Here is a 25457-nt window from a genome sequence, read left to right as displayed (position 1 = left end):
GGGTTTGAGGCCAGCCCAAGCCAAAAAGAAAAAAAACACCACCACTGGGTGCTGGTGGCTCATGCCTGTAATCCTAGCTACTCAGGAGGCTGAGATCTGAGGATCATGGTTCAAAGCCAGCCCAGGCAGGAGACTCCAATAAACCACCAGAAAACTAGAAGTGGCACTGTGGCTCCAGCGATAAGAGTGCTAACCTGGAGCTGAAGAGCTGAGGGACAGCACCCAGACAGAGTTCAAGCCCCACAACCAACAATAACAACAAAAGTCCAAATACTCCTGAAATTGAACTATTCTATTAACTGATTTTTGTTTGTCAGTCCTGGAGCTTGAACTCAGGGAATGTTCCTGAGCTTCTGTATTCAAGGCTAGCACTCTACTCCATTTTAAGCCACAGCCCTGCTTCTGGCTTTTTGGTGGTTAATTGGAGATAATAGTCTCACAAACTTTCCTGCCCAGGATGGCTTAAAACCCTAATCCTCTTCAGCACCACATAAGCAGGAAAAAAAAAGCTGGAAGTGGTGCTATGGCTCAAGTGGCATAGCGCTAGCCTTGAGCTGAAGAGCTGAGGGACAGCGCCCAGGCCCAGAGTTCAGGCCCCACGACCAGACACCCCCCCCAAAAAAAAAAATATTGGGGCTGGGAAGGTGGCTCAGTGGCAGAGCGCTTGCCTTGAATGCCTGAGGCCCTGGGTTCGATTCCTCAGCACCACTAAAGCAAAAAGAAAAAAGCTGGAAGTGGCACTGTGGCTCAAGAGGTAGAGTGCTAGCCTTGAGCTGAAGAGCTGAGGGACAGTGCCCAGGCCCAGAGTTCAGGCCTCACGACCAGACCCAAAAATAAAAACAAAACAAAACAGGGGCTGGGAAGGTGCTTCAGTGGTAGAGCGCTTGCCTTGCATGCCTGAGGCCCTGGGTTTGATTCCTCAGCACCACATAAGCAAAAAGAAAAAACCCGGAAGTGGCGCTGTGGCTCAAGTGGTAGAGTGCTAGCCTTGAGCTGAAGAGCCGAGGGACAGCGCCCAGGCCCAGAGTTCAGGCCCCACGACTGGACCAAAAAAAAAAGTAGAAAAAAAAAAAAAAAAAAACCCTGATCCTAGGATCTCCTGAGTAGGATTACATGCATGACCAGTGGCACTTGGTTTAACTGACTCTTACAGATATAGGGAAGCTATTCCTAACTTATATGAAAATGCAAATAACTATAAAGAGCCAAAACAGTATTTTAAGGAATAAAGGAATCAAACCTATATATTTAGGATTCAAATCTATATATTTAGGATTGATTGGTTTTCATAGGATACCCAAAAAATGTAATATATGAAATAAGTTTTTTCAACAAATGGTACTGGGAACAACTGTATATTCACATGCAAAAAGAACAAATCAAGAACCAGATATGGTGGTGCTTGTCTGTAATCCTACTACTCAGAAGGAAGAGGTAGGAAGGATCTAGAGTTTGAGGCCAAGGTAGGTTACAAAAACAAAGGGCAAGATGACAGTAAGTTTCTGACAGAACCCCACAAAAAATTAAATGTAAAGGAGCAACACTGTCAAGCTTACGCGCGAGAAGCTTGGGAAGTCTAGTTGTAATAGGTGATGGCAGTGTAGCATTTCCTGCTGGGAGAGGCACAAGTCTGGTGGCTAATATTTTTGCAGAAAACTACAGTGGTGACTCAATGCCCAACAGAAGCCACCACTGGAGACAGCCAACACCTTCAAAAGAAGGAGCCTGGGAATCCCCCTGTTGCCTGCTAGACCACTGAGTAAACAAGTTCTAACAGGCAACTGGAACTCTTAAAACAGGTGGCAGCTTCTGTGGCTCTACACTCCCTGAATAGGACAGAACTGTACAGCACGAGACCAGGGTGGCCACAAACCTCTGAATGGGAACAAATTTTAGTCCACAGCCTGACTCCTGGCTATAGGTGCTACTGCCTGAGGAAGGCAGAATTCTCCCACCTATCCCTAAAGATCATGATTTTCAGGTTTGCCTGCACCACTCAAATAAGTATGTATATATATAAGTATTGATACATATAGAGGAATAAATACATACTACAAATACACATATATAAACTCGTATGTCTTTATTGCTGCTTTGGTTTGTTTTGATTCTTTTCTTTTATCCCTGTAACTATAGTTTTTAGTATTTTTTTTCTTTTTCCTATATCCGTGATATAGGCTTTTATTTTTTTAGTATAGGTCTTTAGCCCCTTTTATTTATATTTTATGTTCCCATACAGGCTTGAATTTAGGGTCTTGAGCTTATTTGGTTTTTTTCTTTTTCTTTCTTTCTTTTTTTTTTTTTGGGGGGGGGGGTCCGGTCGTGGGGCCTGAACTCTGGGCCTGGGCATTGTCCTTCAGCTCTTCAGCTCAAGGCTAGCACACTACCACTTGAGCCACGGGGCCACTTCCAGCTTTTTTTCTTTTTGCTTATGTGGTGCTGTGGAATTGAACCCAGGGCCTCATGCATGCAAGGCAAGTGCTCTACCACTGAGCTACCTTCCCAGCCCTTGTTTGGTTTTTTCAATCAATGCTAGTGCTCTACCACATGAGCCATGCCTTCATGCCTGGATTTTTTTCCTAGTTAATTAGAAATAAAGTCTTTTGGATTTGTCTGCCCAGGCTGGCTTCAAACCCTGATCTTCAGATCTGTTTCCTTAGTGTCTAGGATTACAGGCCTAAGCCAACTCCAGTTCATTTACTTTATAGTTCTGTTTCTTCCTTCCATTTGTCCAGACTTATATCTGTACCACAACACCTGCCTTTCAATATTCAATTTTAAAACATATTTCATTTCCTTTTTATAGTCCTTCCCCATTTATACTCACAAGTATCTCAAGTAGAACTGTTCTTTTGCCCATATTTCCTTTTATCCCTGTTCTCATATCCCTAATCCTCTCTCAGTACCTATACTCTTTCCATGTAACTAGATTCCTCAAACATCATTTATTTTTTTTCTTTGTGTTACTGAGTTCTATTTTTCTTGTTTTCTTTTTGCCCCTGTTATTTTATTCTGTGTGTTTATTCAATTCTGTTAATCACCACCACCACCAGCCCAATCCCTACACTATTTTTGTCTATAACTTCATTCTACTTTCTCTTAATTTCTTCTATCAAGCTTAGCTCCTACCCCTTCCTCCTCTATATAACCAAATATTTAGTAGTATTCATTATCCCACTATCTCTTTCCTAAAACAAATCTCCTATGGGCTTCTGGACTACAAGGATGTATCTTTGCTTCTGTATTCAGCTAAAAATATGGGTGCAGTAGTGGTGGTGACTCATCTTCACCGGGGCTGCCACAAATAGAATGTTAGTTTATCAACTGAAATCGTTTTTAATAGCCTAGCTGCTTCGCCTTAATTGGAGAAGAGTTCCACATAGTGTCTTGAGCATGTTGTATATATTAATTTCACAAGTGAGATACACTCCTCCAGTCTAGTAATAGGAAAATACACATCAACCTAGCCATTAACAGTTTTAAGTAACAGTCAAAAAATTAATAAAAATATCAACAACTGAAACAGGAAACTGAACAACCTTAGACTCATAAATCCTAACAGAAATCATTATATACATTAATAAAAAAGAAAAAGCACCAAGTCTTCTTCAATATTAACAATCCTGTAACAAAAGACTTAAGTAATAGTGAATCAACAATCAAAAGAAAGTAATGGGGATGGGAAGGTGGCTCACTGGTAGAGTGTTTGCCTTGCATGCATGAGGCCCTAGGTTCCTTTTCTCAGCACCATATAAGCAGAAAAAGCTGGAAGTGGTACTGTGGCTCAAGTGGTAGAGCTAGCCTTGAAGAGCTGAAGAGCTGAGGGACAGCACCCAGGCCCAGAGTTAAGGCCCCCACAACCAACAAAAAAAAAGAAGAAAAAAAACAAGATTTATTGTTTGAAAGACCTGAGAAACATAGTTTGAAGTTTGAAAGTTTGAATTTCCAATTAACCAGCAAAAAGCCAGAAATGAAGGTATGGCTTAAATGGTAGAATACTGGTATTGAGTGAAAAAACTAAGGAAAGCTGAGCACCAGTGGCTCATGCCTGTAATCCTAGCTACTCAACAAGCTGAATCCCTGGGCAGGAAAGTCAGTGAATTGTTGTTGTTGTTTTTTTTTCCATCATGGGGCTTGAACTTTGGGCCTAGGCACTATCCCTCAGCTCTTCAGCTCAAGGCTAGCACTCTACCACTTCTGATTTTCTGGTAGTTTATTAGAGACAAGAGTTTCACAGACTTGCCTGCTCTGGCTGGCTTTGAACTTCAGATCTCAGCCTCCTGAGTAGCTACAATTACAAGTGTGAGCCACCAGTGCCCAGCTCAGTGAGACTCTTATGTCCAATTAACCACCACAAAACTAGAAGTGGCACTGTGGCTCAAAGTGATAAAGTGCTTGCCTTGAGAAATAAAAAGAGTTCATGGTCAACACCCAGGCCCTGAGTTCAAGCCCTACAACCAAAAAAAGAAAGCAAGCAAGAAAGAAAAAAGCAAAGGGATGCAAGTACAAACTCCTATGCTGGCATCTATTCAAGCGCACGCACACACACGCATGCACACACACACATGCACACACACACATGCACACACACACACACACACACACACACACAGACTCAGACAGGCACTAGTGGCTCATTGCCTATAATCAGCTACTCAAGAGGGTTCAAAGCTTGTCTGAGCAGAAAAGCCATGGGACTCTTTATCTATAATTAACCAGCAAAAAGCTGAAGTGGATCTGTGGCTCAAGTGGTAGAGTGCTAGCCTTTAGCAAAAAAAGCTCAGGGATCAGCACTTATATAAATAAATGAATAAATAAAAAAACAAGCAAGCAACCAGGTAGAAGCAGCCATACTTATACCTGATAAAAACAGACTTCAAGCTAAAATTCATCAGAAGAGACCAAGATTCTTATTTTATATTAATAAAGGCAATGAGTCATGAAGAGAAAACAACTGTTAACATATATACATATATGTTCCTTAAACAAACATTTCTGGGGCTGGGAAGTTGGCTCAGTGGTAGAGCGCTTGCCTTGCATGCCTGAGGCCCTGGGTTCGATTCCTCAGCACCACATAAGCAATAAGAAAAAACCCGGAAGTGGCGCTGTGACTCAAATGGTAGAGCACTAGCCTTGAGCTCAAGAGCTGAAGGACAGTGCCTAGGCCCAGAGTTCAGGCCCCACGACGGGACCCAAAAAAAAAACCCGAAACTTTTCTGGTCTTATAAGCACTAATAGACCCCACTATTAAGAGATACTTCAGTACTTTATCTTAGCTACTCAGAAGGCTGAGATCTGAGGATCACAGTTCAAAGCTAGCCCAGGCAGGTAAATCAGTGAGACTCTCATCTCCGATAAACCACCAGAAAACCAGAAATAATGCTGTGGCTCAATTAGAGTGCTTGCCTTGAGCTGAAGAACTGAGGGACAATGCCCAGGCCTAGAGTTCAAGCCTCACAACCCACCAAAAAAAAAAAAGTACATACCTACCACCACCCCCAAATCAACCAATGTCAGAATTAAATGCCACTACACATCAACAGATTTAACAGAAATCTACAGAGTACTTCAACCAGCAGCTTACAAAAGACATTTTCAGAAGCTCATAAAACTTTATCCAAAATAAATCATAGTTTAGAACATAAAACAAGTCTTGGAGGGCTGGGAAGGGGGCGCAGTGGTAGAGTGCTTGCCTTGCACACATGAAGCTCAAGGTTCGATTCCTCAGCACCACATAAGCAGAAAAAGCCAGAAGTAGCGCTGTGGCTCAAGTGGTAGAACACTAGCCGTGAGCTGAAAAGCTGAGGGACAGCTCCCAAGCTCAGGGTTCAGGCCCCATGACCGGCAAAAAAAAATTCTTGGGCCGGGCGCCGGTGGCTCACACCTGTAATCCTAGCTACTCAGGAGGCTGAGATCTGAGGATCACAGTTCAAAGCCAGCCCAGGCAGGAAAGTCCATGAGACTCTTAGCTCCAATAAACCACTCGGAAACCAGAAGTGGAGCTGTGGCTCAAGTGGTAGAGCACTCGCCTTGAGCTGAAGAGAGCAGGGACAGCACCCAAATCCAGAGTTCAAGCCCCATGACTGACCAAAAAAAAAAAAAAAAAGTCATGGCAAATACAAGGACATTGAAACAAGTTCTTATTTATCAGGTCATAATGGAATTAAGCTATAAGTCAACACGAGATACTACAGAAAATATGCAAACACATGAAGATTGAAGACACTGTTTTTTTTTTTAATTTAATTTTATTTTATTTGAGAACATACTGTACTGAAGACACTGTTGAATGACCACTATATGTCATTGAAGAAATAAGGAGAGAAATAAAAGAGCTCCTAGAATCCAATGAATATAAAAATACAACCTGGCCTGGGAAGGTGGCTCTGTGGTACAGTGTTTACCTTGCATGCTTAAGGCCCTGGGTTAACACCACATAAACAGAAAAGGCCAGAAGTGGTGCTGTAGCTCAAGTGGTAGAGTGCTAGACTTGAGCAAAAGAAGCTCAGGGACAATGCCCATGCCCTGAGTTCAAGCTTCAGGACTGGCCAAAAAAAAAAAAAAAAGTGCCCTCAAATAAAAGCCTAGTAATGCAACTCAAACTTTTAAAACTCAAAAAACAAAAACAAAAAACACAGAAACAAGCCAAACCCCAAACTGACATATGTAAAGAAGTAATAATTTCTGCCCTTGCAGAAATTAATAGAGACTAAAAAAATATACACATACACACACAAGCCAGGCACAGTTGGCTGATGCCTATAATCCTAGCTACTCAGGAGACTGAGACCTGAGAATTGCTGTTCAAAGTCAGCCCAGGCAGAAAAGTCCCTGTATGACTACTCTCTCCAATTAACCACTCAAAAGCCAGAAGTGGAACTGTGACTCAAAGTAACAGAGTGTTAAGCTTTGAGCTAAAGTGCTCAGGGATAGTGCGCAGGCCCCAAGTTCAAGCCCCACAACCGACTCAAAACCAAAAACAAAAAAATCTGAAGCCAGGCATCACTCCTAAAATCCTAGCTACTCAGGAGTCTAAGATCTGAGGATCACAGTTCACAGCTAACCTAGGCAGGAAAGTCTGTGAACTCCAATTAACCACACAAACAAAAAAAAAGGCTGAAAATGAAGCTGTAGTTCAAAGCAGTAGTGCTAACCTTAAGCACAAAATGCTCAGGGACAAATAAAGAAGCAGAAAAAAGGAATCAGGTTCAGATGGCTCACACCTGTAATCCTAACTACTCAGGAGACTGAGTAGTTTGTTTTAACTATTTTTTGTTTTTGTACTGGAGAGCAAACCCAGGATTCAAGCTCTAAGACACATAAGACACACACACACACACACACACACACACACACACACACACACACACACACACACACACACACACACACACACACACACACACACACACACACACACACACACACACACACACACACACACACACACACACACACACACACACACACACACACACACACACGATTCTGGGAAAGATCAACTACAACTGTCTTTCAATTATATCGGTATTTTATGTATATATATATGTGTGTATGTATATATATGTGTATATATATACATACACGTATATATACACATATATATGGATGTGTGTGTGTACACATATAATATTAAGGGAGAACAGTATTTTTGTTCTAATTTTTACCTACTTTTAATACATGTTAAACTAATGCCACATTATTTTTCAGGGTTTTTTTTTTGTGTGTGTGTGTATGGTACTGGGTTTGAACTCAGGGCATTATAGACAGGTACTTATCACTTGAGCCAAGCCTCTGCCCTTTGATATAATACTGAAACTTACATATCGAATACTGGAGGAGTGGCTCAAATGGAAGAATGCCTGCCTTGCAAGTAGTTCAAATACCAGTATCAACAAATAATACTAACAATTTGTACATCAAAAAGGAAGGAATATGGCCATGTTCTTTTTTTTTTGAGGGGGGGGGTCAGTTTTGAGGTTTGAACTCAGGGCCTGGGCACTGTTCCGAAGCTCTTCCTTAAGGGTAGCACTCTACCACTTAAAGCCACAGCTCCACTTTCTTTTTCTAAGTTGTTAATTGGAGATAGTCTCACAGGGACTTTTCTGACTTTGCTGGCTTCAAACCTTATCTTCAGATCTCAGCCTCCTAAGAAGCTAGGATTATGGATGTGAGCCATTGGCACTCAATTCATGTAACTTTATTGATGAGATGCAGTAATAGAATTTAACCAGCAGCACTAGAGTCTATTTGACTATCTAGTGTCATAATGTATATCTGAGAAATTAATCCAGGCTTATTATGTATTAAGCATTTCTAATGTACCTGGTATACCTCCCCATATCTAGAATAATGAAGTTGGGTTTTTGGGAGGAGGAAGAGGGGAGGTTGGTCGTGGGGCTTGAACACTGGGCCTGGGCGCTGTCCCTCAGCTCTTCAGCTCAAGAAGAGCAAATTGAGCCACAGAGCCACTTCCAGTTTTCTAGTGGTTAATTTGAGATAAGAGTCTCACGGACTTTCCTGCCCAGGCTGTCTTTAAACTGCGATCCTCAGATTTCAGCCTCCTGAGTAGCTAGGATTACAGTCATGAGCCACCAGCGCCAGCTACAATAATTAAGTTTTAAATTGAAAGTAAAATCCTTTGACCCAAGATCTCAGACTGTCTTAAACACAAGCAAAGGAAAGCCTTCTACTTTTTAGAAGGTAATTTATCTACTATATAGCAATAAAAATTGTTGGCAAAAGCCTAACTGCCTATGTATTCCAATAGGAATAAAGTAAAATATTCAGTCTGAAGACAGTTCATGGTACAGCTTTAGGGAACACAGGGAGTTCGAGGCTAGTCTGGGCTAAACAATTTCAGGCCAGTTAAGACACCAAGGGTTCATGTCTATAATCCTAGCCTATAACCAGAAGACTGAGATCCAAAGGATTGTATTCAAAACCATTCAGGGCAGAAAAGTGGCTGCAACTGCATCTCCAAAGTAACTAAAAATAATTTGGCAGGGCTGGGAAGGTGGCTCAGTGGTAGAGCACTTGCCTTACATGCATGAGGCCCTGTGTTCGATCCTCAGCACCACATAAGCAAAAAGAAAAAAAGCCGGAAGTGGCACTGTGGCTCAAGTGGTAGAGCGCTAGCCTTGAGCTGAAGAGCTGAGGGACAGCACCCAGGCCCAGAGTTCAGGCCCCACGACCGGACCCAAAAAAAAAAAAAAAAAAAAAAAATTAGGCAAAAGCATAGCTGAAGATGTGGCTCAAGTGGTAAAGTATTAGGCAATTAAGGTGAACAAAGCAAGAGACTGAGACAAAATCCCAGAAATGCAAAAAACAAACAAAAACAACAACAAAAAAACACACACAAAAAAATGCATTACAAGGCCAACCTGGGCTCCTTGTGAGTTTTGTCTCATTAACACAAAACAAAATTAATTTGTAGGGGCTGGGAAGGTGGCTCAGTGGTAGAGCGCTTGCCTTGCATGCCAGAGGCCCTGGGTTCGATTCCTCAGCACCACATAAGCAATAAGAAAAAACCCAGAAGTGGCGCTGTGGCTCAAGTGGTAGAGCGCTATCCTTGAGCTGAAGAGCTGAGGGACAGCGCCCAGGCCCAGAGTTCAGGCCCCATAACCGGACCCCCCAAAAGAAAAAAAATTAATTTATATTCTTTTTGCTACAGTGTATCTGTTTGGAACTTTCTTCACATTATACTGTGTAATATGTAACACATTAATGCAGCACCTGATGAAGATCACGTTTATTATGTGAGGGTAAGCCCTATGTCACTGAGCTATATCCTGATCAAATAAATCTTTTTTTTCTGGTGCCTGTCTTGGGGCTTGAACTCAGGGCTCAGAAGCTGTCCCTGAGCTTCTCTGACTCAAGGCTAGTGCTCTACCACTCAGACCACAGCACCTTTATCTGAGTAGTTTATTGGAGAAGATCTCATGGACTTTCCCACTGAGACTGGCTTGGAACCTCAATCCTCAAATCTCAGCTTCCTAAGTAGCTAGGATTACAGATATGAGCCACTGCCACCAGAGCTCAGCTAATAAATTCAACTTTTTTTTTTTTTTTGGGGGGGGGGTCCGGTCATGGGGCCTGAACTCTGGGCCTGGGCGCTGTCCCTCAGCTCTTTAGCTCAAGGATAGCGCTCTACCACTTGAGCCACAGCGCCACGTCCCGCTTTTTTTCTTTTTGCTTATATAGTGCTGAGGAATCGAACCCAGGGCCTCAGGCATGCAAAGCAAGTGCTCTACCACTGAGCCACCTTCCCAGCCCATAAATCAAATGACATAATTTTTTTTTTTTTTGGTCGGTCGTGGGGCTTGAACTCTGGGCCTGGGCGCTGTCCCTCAGCTCTTCAGCTCAAGGCGAGCGCTCTACCACTTGAGCTACAGCGCCACTTCCGGTTTTCTGGTGGTTTATTGGAGACAGGAGTCTCACAGTCTCTCCTGCCCGGGCTGGCTTTGAACCACGATCCTCAGATCTCAGCCTCCTGAATAGCTAGGATTACAGGCACGAGCCACCAGTGCCCGGCTTAAATTCAACTTCTTTTTTTTTTTTTTTTTTTTGTCGGTCGTGGGGCTTGAACTCTGGGCCTGGGCGCTGTCCCTCAGCTCTTCAGCTCAAGGCGAGCGCTCTACCACTTAAGCTACAGCGCCACTTCCGGTTTTCTGGTGGTTTATTGGAGATAGGAGTCTCACGGTCTTTCTTGCCCGGGCTGGCTTTGAACCGCGATCCTCAGATCTCAGCCTCCTGAGTAGCTAGGATTACAGGCGTGAGCCACCAGCGCCCGGCATAAATTCAACTTCTTAAGTGCTACTTTATTACTGAAAATGAGAAATGTTTTATTTTGATGTTATCTTTAATAGTATCTCTAATGTTTTGGTTTGATTATCTTGATTACATATATATACATGTGTATATAATTTTTTTTTAATTGTGTATGTGAGCTCAGAGCCTTGATTCTATCCCTGAGCCTTTGTGCTCAAGGCTAGTGTGGTGCTATATTACTGTTCTTTTTCTGGCTTTTTCTTTCTTTCTTTTTTTTAAGCCAGTCCTAGGGCTTGAATTCAGGTCCTGGGCACTATCCCTGAGCTTTCTTTTGCTCAAGGCTAGCATTCTACCACTGGAGCCACACACAATGCCACTTGCGGCCTTTTCTGTTTATGTGGTACTGAGGAATCAAACCCAGGGTTTCATGCATGCTAGGCCAAGCACTCTACCACTAAGCCACATTTCTAGCCCTTTTTTTTTTTTTTTAAGTTAACTGGAGATAAGAGACTTTTCTACCCACTCTGGTTTTGAACCTTCTCAGTTCTCAGCCTCCTGAGTGGCTAGGATTATAGGTTTGAACCACTAGCGACTCTTGTGATGATATATTTTAATTAATTTAGCTGAGATTATTGGTGGGTTTTTTGTTTGTACTTTGAAACAAGGTTTTGCTATGTTACTGAGGCTAACTTCAAACTCCTAGGCTTTTCTCTCCTACCTCAGTATTCAGAATAAGCTGAGTCTGCTTCCAATTTTAATTCAAGTGTGCATTATTTCAGTAATGTTTGTAGATGTCAATACTAGGTTGAAAAGTGTTTACAGGGAGGAGAAGAGATGTGGATTGGTAGGGTTAAAGACAGGAAAACTATGAAAGTAGTTACATGTGCTCAAGATGCACTGTACTCAAAAACTGACATACTGAGTTGAAACTCCTTGGTACAACTACTTGAAAGTAATAAAAAAAAATAACTTTTTTTTTTTTTGTCAGTTGTGGGGCTTGAACTTGGGGCATAGGTGCTATCTCTGAGTTCTTGTGTTCAAGGATATATTCTACCACTTTGAGCCACTGTACTACTTCTGGTTTTCTGGTGGTTAATTGGAGATGAGTCTCACCAACTTTCCTGCCCAGGCTGGCTTCAAACAGCAATCCTCATGTCTCAGCCTCCTGAGTAGGTAGGATTACAGGCCTGAGCCATCTGCACTCAGCTTAAGTAATTTTAAAAAACAAAATGAGCCGGGTACCAATGGCTCAGGCCTGTAATCCTAGCTACTCAAGACACTGAGATCTGAGGATCATGGTTCAAAGCTAGCCTGGGCGGGAATGTCCATCAGACTTTTATCTCTAACCACCAGAAAACTAGAAGTGGCACTGTGGCTCAAGGGGTATAGTGCTAGCCTTGAGCTGAAGAATTGAGGGACAGGGCTGGGAAGGTGGCTCAGTGGTAGAGCGCTTGCCTTGCATGCCTGAGGCTCTGGGTTCAATTCCTCAGCACCACATAAGCAAAAAGAAAAAACAAAACAAAACAAAACAAAAAAAAAAACAGAAGTGGTAGAGCACTAGCCTTGAGCTGAAGAGCTGAGGGACAGCGTTCAGGCCCTACGACTGGACCAAAAATAAAAAATAAAAAAGCCCCTGAAGAGTTGAGGGACAGTGTTCAGGCCCAGATTTCAAGCCCTATGACCACAAAAAAAGAAAAAGAAAGAGGAAGAAGAAGAAGGAGAGAGAGAGAGAGAGAGAGAGAGAGAGGGAGGGAGGGAGGGAGAGAAGGAAAGAGAGAAAGAGAATGAAGAGAAAGGCAGAGAGACAGAGAGAGAGACGGAAAGAAAGAAAGAGAGAGAGAGAGAGAGGAAGGAAGGAAGGAAGGAAGGAAGGAAGGAAGGAAGGAAGACCGACCGACCTAGGGCTGAGTGCCATCATACACAAATGCAGAAAGAGTTCAAGTATGAGTGAGACTATCTCAAACACAAAAGGTCTTGGACCATAAGGATTTGCATAAGGTACTGAGTTCATCCATAGTACCTCCAAAAAATAGAACAAAATAAGAAGTGTTGTAGGTTTAGGGATGTAGTTCAATAGAGTGCTTGCTTAGCATGCACAACAGAAAAAGCGTTCTACTAATGTTTTGCAATACCAGATATGAGATAGGAAGAAAAAGTTTATTAGAAGCTAAGGAAAACTAGAAATAACTATGTTAAATGTAACAAAAGCTAAAAAACTAAGGTTATCTACTGAATTTGGCAATTAAGTAATCATTAGGGACCTTACAAAAAGTTCCAGAACAATGAATAGACTGTTCTTTCAAGAACTTTAGCACTGAATTGTCAGAGGTGGGAGGGATTTAAAAGAAAAAAAAAAAAAAAAGCAAGATAACCACACCTGTAATCTAGCTACTCAGGAGGCTGAGACCAGAAGATCTGGATTCACAGCCAGTCTGGGAAGGAAAGTCTGTGAGACTCTTATTTCCAATTAATCACCAGAAAAGCTGAAGTGGAACTGTGGCTCAAGTGGTAGAGCATTTGCTTTGAGCAAAAAGGGCTCAGAGACAGTGCATAGGAAAGAGTTTAAGCCCCACAATAGGTACACATGCGCGCACGTGCACACGTGCACAGACACAGACACACAGACACACACACACGCACCAAAAAAACAGGATAAATAAGAGAAGGCTGGAAGCTAATGGTTCACACCTATAATCCCAGCTACTCAGGAGGCTGATCTGAGGATAGCAGTTCAAAGCCAACCTTGGAAGGAAGGTCCATGAAACTCTAATCTCCAGTTAACTACCAAAAAAGCTGAAGTGGAAATGTGTCTCAAGTAGTAGACCAAAAAAGTTCAGGGACAGCACCCAGATTCTAAGGTCAAGCCCCAGGGCTAGCATACACATATGCAAAAAGGCAAAAGCAAGTAGTTCTGGAGTGGGGAGAGGAGTGTTAAAAATTACTTTGAGCCAGTACCAGTGGCTCACAAAGGTAATTCTAACTGTTAAGGAGGCTGAGATCTGAGGATCCCGGTTTGAAGCCGGCCCGGGTAGGAAAGTCCAGTCCATGAGACTCTTATCAATACACAACTCAGAAAAATTGAGAAGTGGCTCAGGTGGTAGAACACTAGCCTTGAGCACAAAGAGGCTCAGGAACAGTGCCTAGGCCCTGAGCTCAAGTCCCCCCGCCAAAAAAATCTTTTGACAGCACTGGAGATATAATTCAATAGTAGTATTTGCCTAGTATTGTGATTCCCTGCCCCCCACCAAAACAAAACAGACAAAAAACACTACATCTACATCTATTATTTCTATCTATAGAATTATTATTTTTCTTTTTAAAAGGATGGGAGAAACTCTGGGTTATATTTGGATGCTCAGGAGTTGAGAGAGAAGACACAATTACTAGAGAGTAAGGGCCAGGAATAAAGCAATAGTTTGGCAAAGGGAAAATTAGAACTTCACCCAAGACAAAAGGTGGTGACTAAGACAGTCAATCTGAAGAAGCACTGGCTCTAAGAAATCAGGACTGCTTATGTCTGAATCCTGGCTCTTCCTACTACAACCATATAATCTTGGGCAAGTTTGTTTACATCTCTACAACTTTTTTTTTTTTTCATTTAACTGGGGTAAAGAGTTCTCAGGACTGGGCTGGGAAGGTGACTCAGTGGTAGAGTGCTTGCCTTGCATGCATGAGGCCCTGGGTTCGATTCCTCAGCACCACATAAGCAAAAAGAAAAAAGCCGGAAGTGGCACTAGGGCTCAAGTGGTAGAGCGCTAGCCTTGAGCTGAAGAGCTGAGGGACAGTGCCCAGGCCCAGAGTTCAGGCCCCACAACCGGACCCAAAAAAAAAAAAAAAAAAAAAAAAAGAGTTCTCAGGACTGCCAAAAAGACCCAGTAATTCTTGATATACATACTCTAAAGACAGTTGAGGAATTTTTTTTAATGGAATTTTTTCTTTTCTTTTTTTTTTTTTTGTCAGTCGTGGTGAGGCTTGAACTCTGGGCCTGGGCACTGTCCCTAAACTCTTCAGCTCAAGGCAAGTGCTCTACCACTTGAGCCACAGCAGCACTTCCAGTATTCTTGTGTTTTATTGAAAATAAGAGTCTCACAGACTTTCTTGCTCAGGCTGGCTTTGAACCATGATCCTCAGATCTCAGGCTCCTGAGTAGCTAGGATTAGGATTACAGGCCTGAGCCACCAGCTGTTTGGGTTTTTTGAGACAGGGTATATACCTGTAATCCTAACTACTTGAAAAGCTGACATTGGTCGAGCTAATTAAAAAGTTCATGCACTGGGCACACTGACATGTATCTGTCATCCAGCTATGTGTGAGACTGAGATCAGGAAGATCACAGTTCCAAGGCCAGCCTAGGCACAAAAGATTAGGCTGAGGGGCTGGGAAGGTGGCTCAATGGTAGAGTGCTTGCCTTGCATGCATGAGGTCCAATCAGAAAACGCCAGAAGTGGTGCTGTGGCTCAAGTGGAAGAGCGCTAACCTTGAGCTGAAGAGTTGAGGACAGTGCCCAGGCCCAGAGTTCAGGCCCACGACTGACAAAAAAGAAAGATTAGGCTGAGACTGAACAAGAAGAGGCTGGGTAAAGTGATTCGTTCATGCCAGTAAAGGGAAGATAAAAATAGGGGAATCAAGTTCCAAGTATAGGCATGGGCAAAAAAAAAGCAAGACCCTACCTCAAACTAACCGGCACAAAGTAAGAACTAGAGGCATAGCTTAGTGCTAAGAGTCCCAGTCTAGCAAATGTGAGGCCCTGAGTTCAAACCTCAGTACTAGAACACAAACAACTATGTAGCCCAAACTGGTCTCAAAGTCTCAGCCTCCTGAATGTTGGAATTACAGATGGGAGTCACCATGCTCAAGCTCTGTTGTTTTTATATCTCAAAGGAAATTTGAAAGAATTCACAGGTAAAATTTTCATTATCTCCCTAGAACTGGTACTTTGATCACTTACTGAGATTAAAACAGCTGGGCTCTGCTGATTCACACCTATTAAAATCCTCTGTACAAACATGGCTGAGAGCAGGGCACAGCGGCTCACGCCTGTAAACCTAGCTACTAAGGAGGCTGAGAGGCGAGAATCTCGGTTGAATGCCAGCCCGGGATGGAAGTCCAGGAGACTCTTATGTCTAGAAAATGTAAGTGGTGCTGTGGCTTAAGTGCTCTCCTTGAGCTAAATAGCTGGGACAACACCCAGAGTTCAAGCCCCATGACTGACAAAACAAAAAACAAAAAACAAGGCTGAGGTCTTAGAAGAAAGGCTCAGAACCAGTCCTTGAGGACATCTCAGGCTCTTATCTCCATTTAACTAGCAAAAAAGCTGTGAGGGGAATGGTGGGTCAAATGGTAGAGTGTCAGGCAGGAGCCAAAAAGTCCAATGAGAGATAGAGGTCCTGGTGCATATGTGCACATGCACATATACACATGTGCATACACACATCAACAAAACGACGACAGGAGGCTGAGATCTGAGGATCACAGTTCAAAGCCAGCCCGAGCAGGAAAGTCATGAGACTCTTATCTCCAATAAACCACTCAAAAACCGGAAGTGGTGCTGTGGCTCAAGCAGTAAAGCACTCGCCTTGAGCTGAAGAGCGCAAGGACAGTGCCCAAGCCCAGAGTTCAAGCCCCATGACTGACAAAAAAAAAGAAGAAGAAGAAAAGAAACAGGGCTCAGGCCAGACATTGGTGGCTTAACATCTGTAATCCTAGCTACACAGGGGGTTGAATTTTGATGATCAAGTTTGAAGTCAACCTGAGTTGACTTTTATCTCAATTAACCAGCAATATGCCAAACTGGAGGTTTAGTTAAAGTGGTAGTGTGCCAGCCATTAACAAAAAATATGAGTGTCCGCTGGGTGCAGGTAGTTCACACCTATAATCCCAGCTACTCAGGAGGACGAGATTTGAAGATTGCAATTCAAAGCCAGCCCGGGCAGGAAAGTCCGTGAGACTCTTATCTCCAATAAACCACTCGAAAACCGGAAGTGGTGCTGTGCCTCAAACAGTAAAGCACTCGAGCCCAGAGTTCAAGCCCCACGACTGACAAAAAAAAAGAAATCCAGCCAGGCACCAGTGGCTCATGACTGTAATCATAACTACTCAGGAGGTTGAGATCTGCGGATTATCATTAGAAGCCAGTGTAGGCAGAAAAGTCCCCTAGAGACTCTTATCTCCAATTAACCACTCAATAACTGGAAGTGGTACTGTGGCTCAAGTAGTAGAGCACTAGCCTTGAACAAAAAGAGCTCAGGGACAGTGCAGAGGCCCAGAGTTCAAGCCCAGGACCAGCAAAGAAAAGAAAAGGGAAATCCAACCCTAGTCTTACCTAGCAAGTCACATAGCCTTTTCAGATAGTAGCTTTATCTCTAGCAGTGCTAATATATTAATTCTATCACCTGACATCTCACTTGACTCTGCAGACATAACAAATGGCATTTGTATTTCCCTGTGTTATAGTTATTTATATAGGAAAAACAAATGTGCTCCTATATTTCCAAGATGAGGGCTACAGAGGTTTCTTGCAGCTTCAGGCATGAGTCAGGAATTCCAATCATGTGAACTACCAGGATAGTAGCCATGTTTCTGTGAACTATACTATCCACAACTGGAACTTGTCAAAGCCTCCTTATCTTTCAATAGTACAGTAATACGTACAAAGACTTTAGAGAAAATCCTCAATTTAATTATATTTAAATAGCAATCTAGTACAGCCAGAGAAAGCTTCTCAATTCAATAAACTTCTCAAAGTTTCTTTTTGTGGGAAGGCAGGAGGGTAATGATTGAACTCAGGGCTTTTTCATGCCAATAAAATGTTGTACCACTGAGTTACACACTCCTGTATTTAGTTTTGGGTTGTTTTATTTTTTGTTCTGTTTTTGTGCCAGTCCTGGGCTTCAACTCAGGACATGGGCACTGTCCCTAAGCTGCTTTTGCTCAAGGCTAGCACTCTGCCACTGGAGCCACAGTGCCACTTCCAGCTTTTTCTGTTTATGTGGTACCCAGGGCTTCACACATGCTAGGCAAGCACTCTACCACTAAGCCACATTCCCAGCCCTCATTTAGTTTTAAGAAACAGAATCACTAGGTACTAGTGGTTCACACCTGTAATCTGGGTACACAGCAGCCTAAGACCTAAGGATTGTGGTTCTAAGCTAGCCCAGGCAAGAAAGTCTATCGGATGCTTATCTTCAATTTACTACCCCAAAAAAGGTGGAAGTGGAGCTGTGGCATAATCAGTAAAGCACTAGCAGGGAGTACAAAAGGCAAGTTCAGGGCTGGGAAGGTGGCTCAGTGGTAGAGTCCTTGCCTTGCATGCATGAGGCCCTGGGTTCGATTTCTCAGCACCACATAAAAAAAAAGAAAAAAGCCGGAAGTGGCGCAGTGGCTCAAGTGGTAGAGCGCTAGCCTTGAGCTGAAGAGCTGAGGGACAGTGCCCAGGACCAGAGTTCAGGCCCCACAACTGGACCCCCCAAAAAAGGCGAATTCAAGCCCCTGGACCAGCAAAAAGCGAAGTCTTAATATGTTGCCCATAGTGGCCCTGAACTCTTGGGCTCAAGTGCTACTCTTGCCTTACTCTCTGAAAGTAACTGGAATTATACATGGCTAAGAATACTTTTCTAATGGAGTATGGGAAGTAAGATTTTCTGAGAATACCTATACCAAGAAGCTTATATCTTTTGGAGTAAGGTATGTCTGTTTTCTAATATATAACTTTTTAACAGTCATTTTCATCCATGTACAAGACTATTTGCTAATTTACTTTTTTTTTGGGGGGGGGTAGTGGTGTCACTAGTCTTGGGGCTTTTAACTTTCAGGACCCTTTTTTCTTCCCTAAAGGTTAGTGCTGTAGCACTTAAGTCATACCTCCACTTCCAGCATTTTGGTAAATAACTGGAGATAAGAGTCTCACAGACTTTCCTGCCTGGGCTGGCTTCACACCATGATCCTCAGATCTCAGCCTCCTGAGTAGCTAGGATTACAACCATGAATCACTGGCACCCAATTTTAGTTTTTTATTTGGGGTGCTGTTTCTGGTGCTTGAACACCTAAGATCTGTCCCTGACCTTCTTTTGCTCAAAGCTAGTACTCTACCACTGGAGCTACCACTGCACTTCTAGCTTAATAGTAGTTTATTGGAGATAAAAGTCTAATGGACTTTCCTGCTTGGGCTGGCTACAAACCACAATCCTCAGATCTCAGCCTCCTCCTGAGTATCTAGGATTACAGTTGCAAGCCAAGAATGCCTCAGTAGTCAAAAGGCTATCTTCAACACACAGACACAAATGCACGTGGACACAAAAACTTAGGAAGCAGTTAATGAGAATTTTAGGAAGTTACTATTTAACCATACATAAAAGTTACTTTCCAACTTTTTTTTTTGTTGGTCTTGGAGATTGAACTCAAGGGCTTGGGTGCTGTCCTTCATCTTCTTTTGCTCAAGGCTAGCACTCTACCACTTTGAGCCACAGCTCCACTTCAGGTTTTCTAGTGGTTAATTGGAAATAAGTCTTTCAAGCTTTCCTGCCCAGGCTAGCTTTGAATTGCTATCCTACTATCTCAGCCTCCTGAGTAACTAGCATTACAGGTGTGAACCACCAGCACTTGGCTTTTAAACCTTTTAAAAGGTGGAATTTTTTCTTCTTTCTTTTTCTTTCTTTTTTTTTTCCAGTCGTGGGGCTTGAACTCTGGGCTTGGGAGCTATCCCTTCGCTCTTCAGCTCAAGGCGAGCGCTCTACCACTTGAGCCACAGTGCCACTTCCGGTTTTCTAGTGGTTTATTGGAGATAAGTCTGAGGGACTTTTCTGCCTGGGCTGGCTTTGAACCGTGATCCTCAGATCTCAGCCTCCTGAGTAGTTAGGATTGCCGGCGTGAGCCACGGGCGCCTGGCTTTTTTTCTTTTTTCTTTTTTTGGTAGATGGTGGAGCTTGAACTCAGGGGCTGGGCACTGTCCCTGAACTCTTTTTGCTCTAAGGCTAGCAGCGCTTTACCACTTTGAGCCACAGCATCACATCTGGTTTTCTAGTGGTTAATTGGAGGTCAGAGTCTCACAGACTTTTCTGCCCTGGCTGACTTTGAACCTCATGATCCTCAAATCTCAGCATCCTGAGTAGCTAGAATTACATATAAGCCATCAGCACCTGTCTCAAAAGATGGAAACATTAAATGACTTCATTCTCCTACGATTCTGATTAATCTGTGTAATACAAAAAGAACAGATGTACTGATGATCCTAACATTACTTTTCGAGCTATGTACACAAAGTGTTAACTATAAGTAGCAGAAGACCATTAAAATGTACAAGATTATTAGGGTTAAAAAGATTTTGGTAGCCAGCTGCCCCGTGATGCATGCCTATAATCCTAGCTACTCAGGAGGGTGAGATCTGAGGATCATGGTTCAAAGACAGCCCAGTCAGGAAAGTCTATGAGACTCTTATCTCCAATTAACCACCAGAAAACTGGAAGTGGCACTGAGGGACAGCACCCAAGACCAGGGTTCAAGCCCTATGTATGACAAACCAAAAGAAAAAAACTTTTTGGTATCCTGACTTTAATCAGTCTTCAACTATTCAAAGAATCAAAACATCTGGGCGCTAGTGGCTCACACTTGTAATTCTAATTATTCAGAGGCTGAGATCTGAGGATCATAGTCCAAAACCAGCCCTGCAGAAAGTCCATTGAGACACTTATCTCCGTTAACCACCAAAAAGAAGAAAGTAGAGATGTGGTTCAAGTGATAGAGTAATACACACAGAGTTAATCTTTGCCAACACACACACACACACACACACACACACACACACACACACACACACACACACACACACACACACACACACACACACACACACACACACACACACACACACACACACACACGTTAATCTTTGCCCTTCCCAAGAATAATTTCAGTATTATGGCACCTGAATGTGTACAAGTAACTGAAAAAGTAAAAACAGGAAGCAAGTTGAGCCAAGAGGCCAACACATTCTACAGAACACAAGAAATCTTCACTTAGAGCCTACTGGATCTTATTTTAGACACAATGTTAATAAGCTCTGTGATCTGGTTTCCTAGCCCACAACAGATGCAGCCAACTGGAAAAGGCTTGGGGGTGGTGCTGCTAGTAGCAGACACCCAAAAGCATCAAAATCAAAACTGAAAACCTATAAAGTCATTGAAAAGCTCGGAACAGCAGGCTAAGGCATTTGGTATAAATACCAAAAACAACAAAAAACGCAGAGGCTCACAATCCTAGAACACTATCACTATGCTATATATTCATAATGGTCTTCTTTGGTATACTTTGCTGTTTAAAGCGTAAGTTAAAACACCTTAAGATGTCTGCCAAATATAAAGCCCAGCCAGATGCCAGTGGCTCATGCCTGTAATCCTAGCTACTCAGAAGGCTGAGATCTGAGGATCACAGTTCAAAGCCAGCCCAGGAAAAAGTATTCATGAGACTTTTTTTTTCCCCCTATGAGACTCATCTCCAATTAACCACCAGAAAACTAGAAGTGGCACTGTGGCTCATGTGGCAGAGTACTAGCCTTTAGAGTGCTAGCCTTTAGCTGAAGAGCTGAGGGGCAGCACCCAGACCCAGAGTTCAAGCCTCAGGACTGCCAAAACAAAAAAAAATTTTTTTTAATTGTTAGAATGTAGATGCAAAGGTATTTAAGTTCTTTCACAGAATAAGAAAAGTTTCAAACCAAGATTAATTATGTAAGAAAGCCTTCTAGGAATTCCACTGTAGATATATTGAACTGAGAATAAGATAGACTGCCATTCAACTTAAAATGAGTATCATAACCAGGCACTGGTGACTCACGCCTATAATTCTAGCTACTCAGGAGGCTGCAATCTCAGCATCACAGTTGAAAGACAGCCCAGGCAGGAAAGTCTGTAAGATACTCTTATCTCCAATTGACCACCAGAAAACCAGAAGTAGAACTGTGGCTCAAAGTAGTAGAGCATTAGTTTTGAGCAAAGAAGCTCAGGGACAGCGCTCAGGCCCTGAGTTCAAGCCCCACGACTGACCAGATAATAAAGAACAAAATGTTTGGGAAAACTGACCTCCATTTTGTTCTCACATCATTTTTTCACAAGTATAGCAAAAATAAATTTCTATTTTCTAATCTCTGGCAGTCTGATATAAACCAATCATATGGAAGACTCTAAATTATAAATCATGGGCAGGAAGGGAAGAGTAAAGAAAGAAGAGTAGCCAGGTGCTGGTGGCTCATGCTTGTAATCCTAGCTACTCAGGGAGCTGAGATCTGAGGATCGTGGTTCAAAGCCAGCCCGGGGAAGTAAAGTCCATGAGACTTTTATCTCCAATAAATCACCAGAAAACCCCAAGTGGCAATGTGGCTCAAGTGGCAGAGTGCTAGCCTTGAGCTGGAGAGCTGAGGAACAGTGCCCAGGCCCAGAGTTCAAGTCCCACAACCGAAGAAAAAAAAAAAAAGAAGGAATGGTAATACAAGTTTTAAAAGTTCAAGATAGCAGGCTGGGAATGTGGCTCAGTAGTAGAGTGCTACCCTAGCATGTATGAAGCCCCAGGTTCAATTCCTCAGTACCACATAAACAGAAAAAGCTGGAAGTGGCACTGTGACTCAAGTGGTACAGCACTAGCCTTAAGCAAAAAAAAAGAAAAGAGAGGCTGGGAAGGTGGCTCAGTGGTAGAGCACTTGCCTTGCATGCATGAGGCCCTGGGTTCGATTCCTCAGCACCACATAAGCAAAAAGAGAAAAGCCGCAAGTGGCACTGTGGCTCAAGTGGTAGAGCACTAGCCTTGAGCTAATGAGCTGAGGGATAGTGCCCAGGCCCAGAGTTCAGGCCCTAAAACTGGCACCAAAAAAAAAAAAGTGAGGCTGGGAAGGTGGCTCAGCGGTAGAGTGCTTGCCTCCCATGCATGAGGCCCTGGGTTCGGTTCCTCAGGATCACATAAACAGAAAAGGCTAGAAGTGGCACTGTGGCTCAAATGGTAGAGGGCTAGCCTTGAGCTGAAGAGCTCAGGAACTGCACCCAGGCCTAGAGTTCTATGACTGACCAAAAAAAAAGTTCAAGATGGGTTGGTCATTGATGGCATTGGTGGCTCACATTGTAAGCCTAACTACTCAAAAGGCTGAGATCTAGGATAGGTGGAAAGCCAGCCCAGGCAAGGAAAGTCTGTGAGGCTCACACACACAAAAAAGCTGGAAGTGGAGGTGGGGCTCAAGTGGTTTAGTGCTCGCTAGCTTTGAGGCCATGAGTTCAAGCCCCACAACCAACAAGTCTATCAGACTTGACTGCCTGGGCTGCTTCAAACCACAATCTTCAGATCTCAGCCTCCTGAGTAGCTAGGATTACAGGCAAGCACAAGGCAGAAAGAACAAAAGAGAGAAAGAGGAGAGAAAGAGAGAAAGAGAGGAAGATAGGAAGGAAGGAGGGAAGGAAGGAAGGAGGGAAGGAAGGAAGGAAGGAACGAAGGAAGGAAGGAAGGAACGAAGGAACGAAGGAAGGAAGGAAGGAAAGGTTTGCCCTTTTTCATTTGTAAGAGATTGAAGAAGTCAAATGAAACTGGTAAGGAGCTAATTTATAGTTAAGATTGGAATTAATTCCACATTAAATTGTCTTTGACATAGAATGAAATGAGGACCAACTGCAGAGCTAAGGTGTACATAAAAGGTCAAATGATTTGCATTCCAATATAGTTTAAGACAAAGTGCAGGGCTGGGAAGGTGGCTCAGTGGTACAGTGCTTGCCTCCAATTCATGAGGCCCTGGGTTCAATTCCTCAGCACCACAGAAGCAGAAAAAGCTGAAGTGGCTCAAGGCTAGAACGCTAGCCTTGGGCTAAAGAGCTGAGGGACAGCACCCAGGCCGAGTTCAAGCCCCACGACCTACCAAAAAAAAAAGTGCAAACCAATCTTCACCTAATCTTTAGGGTTAGTAAGCTTAGGATCTACACCCAATCTTTAGGGTTAGTAAGCTAAGGTTTTATGTAGGCAGTATGAGAAGCCATATGAAACACCAAGGTAAAATAATCAGTAGTATCCTTCCATTTCCAACAAATGATAATGGTATTAAGGTTACAGTACTGCAGGGAGGGAGAACTCTAAATTTTAAACCAAGTCCATATTCCTGATATGGGATCAAGAAAACCCCTCTATCAATAACTAAATAATCTTTCATTTTAAAGAGCAGGGAAATTCTTTCTAGCCCCAAAATCAGTAAGTAAAAAGGTCTCTGAAGACCTAGCAGCTAATTTCAGTGTTATATCTATTTTGTGAAGAGACTGTGAAAGGAACCTTTGAATACTTAGTTTTTCCCGTAGTTTTCAACGTTCAGTTTCTGAACTGATTGGAATCCATTCTTGTCGACCTAACAGCTTTTCTCTTAGATGCAATCCTGCAAAAACCTAAGAGCTAGTTTCTGAGTACATATGGCAATCTTAAAAAATAAAAACGTTTCTCCTTCCATTGCCCTCCTCCTCCCTCATGAAGTCACCTTTTCTTCCTTCTGAACTTCCTACTGAGCACTTTCTGGACAAGTAAGATGAACTGAAGTAACTAAGAAGGCAGTGAACTCAAAACAGTTGTGCATCGGGCAAAACGGAGTCTGTCTGCTCACAGACAGGGGCCCCAAGCTCGGGCAGCTGTGCCCTAATAGGGGGGAAGGGATGATGAGCAAGGGGGATGGGGGAGGGAAGGCGGGCATAGATGGGGTGATGAGCCCTTTCGACCTCTGTTTGTGGAGCCGCCCAATGCCCCGGCCACCACCCTTCCAACGCCCGGACAATGGCCCCGGAGCGCAGCACTACCGGCCAGGAGGGAGATCCTGGGTCCCCGCACCACGCGGCCTGGAAAGGCAGGCAGGAGGAACGCAGAGAGAACTAGTGCTCCTCCGGCCTAGGCGCGGGCCGCGCGCCCGGGGCCTCCGCGGGCGCCATCACTGGGAGTGGGGTGTGAAGGCCGCGCCGCGGGGCCAGCGCCAGCAAGCGAGAACCAGAGGCCGCGAGCCCGGCAGAGACGACGGCGGGAAGTGCAGGCCGAAGCCTATTCCCAGGCCTGCCCCGCAGCCGACCTCCGACCGCTTACCTTGTGGATTCTCTTCAGAGCCATGGTGGGAGGCAGTAGCCCCCGGGGGCTGGGATGGGGACCGGGGAGGGACGGGGAAGGGACCAGGAGGCCTGAGGCCGCCTGGGCGGTCGCGGGTCGGCCGGAGAAAACGGGATGTACGGGAGCGCGGGTCCGGCGGGACGGGCTGAGGGCCGGGGCCCGCTCAGCTTCTGGGGCTGCCGCAGCGGATCACCGCATCACCCGGCGGCGGCCCCTTTATGCGCTGCCGCCCCAGCAGCCCCAGCAGCCCCAGCCTCCGCCGCCGCCGCCGCCACCGTAGCTGACTCTTCCTCCCAAACTCAGCGCCGCCTCCTCGGACGCTGCGGATCCCTCCGCCGGGAACCGAGAATCCGAGTCTCGGGCTTGATAGGAGCCGGTCGGTCAGACAACCAGAGGAACTGCCTGTTTCCTGCCTAACGCAGGTGGACGGAGGGACGCGCGGGCGGGCGGGCGGCGCCGCCGGGGTGGGGCTGCCGGAACGTGGGGAGCGCCTCGGCCGAGGGGCAGGTCGGGAGGCGCCGGGATTGGCGGGCCGCGGACGGGGGGCTGGACCCACGGACGCGGAGGGATACGGGCCGCCCCTGTGAGTGTCT

The 25457-nt window shown here is 44.2% G+C and overlaps 1 protein-coding gene across 1 annotated transcript in view; it reads right to left on the bottom strand.

Annotated features, from left to right (window-relative positions):
• Positions 1–25251, bottom strand: part of Ube2d2 (ubiquitin conjugating enzyme E2 D2) — a 69264-nt gene extending 44013 nt beyond the window's left edge. The window contains exon 1 of the mRNA XM_070036146.1: positions 24844–25251. Within this exon, the coding sequence (XP_069892247.1) occupies positions 24844–24867 (24 nt within the window). The 5' untranslated portion in view covers positions 24868–25251. The remainder of the gene's footprint in view (positions 1–24843) is intronic.
• Between the last annotated feature and the right edge of the window lie 206 nt (positions 25252–25457).

Source organism: Dipodomys merriami, unplaced genomic scaffold (assembly GCF_024711535.1).
Source record: "Dipodomys merriami isolate MVZ:Mamm:240054 unplaced genomic scaffold, mDipMer1.0.p SCAF_27, whole genome shotgun sequence".
Lineage (NCBI taxonomy): Eukaryota > Metazoa > Chordata > Mammalia > Rodentia > Heteromyidae > Dipodomys > Dipodomys merriami.
This window is presented reverse-complemented; position numbering and strand designations above follow the sequence as displayed.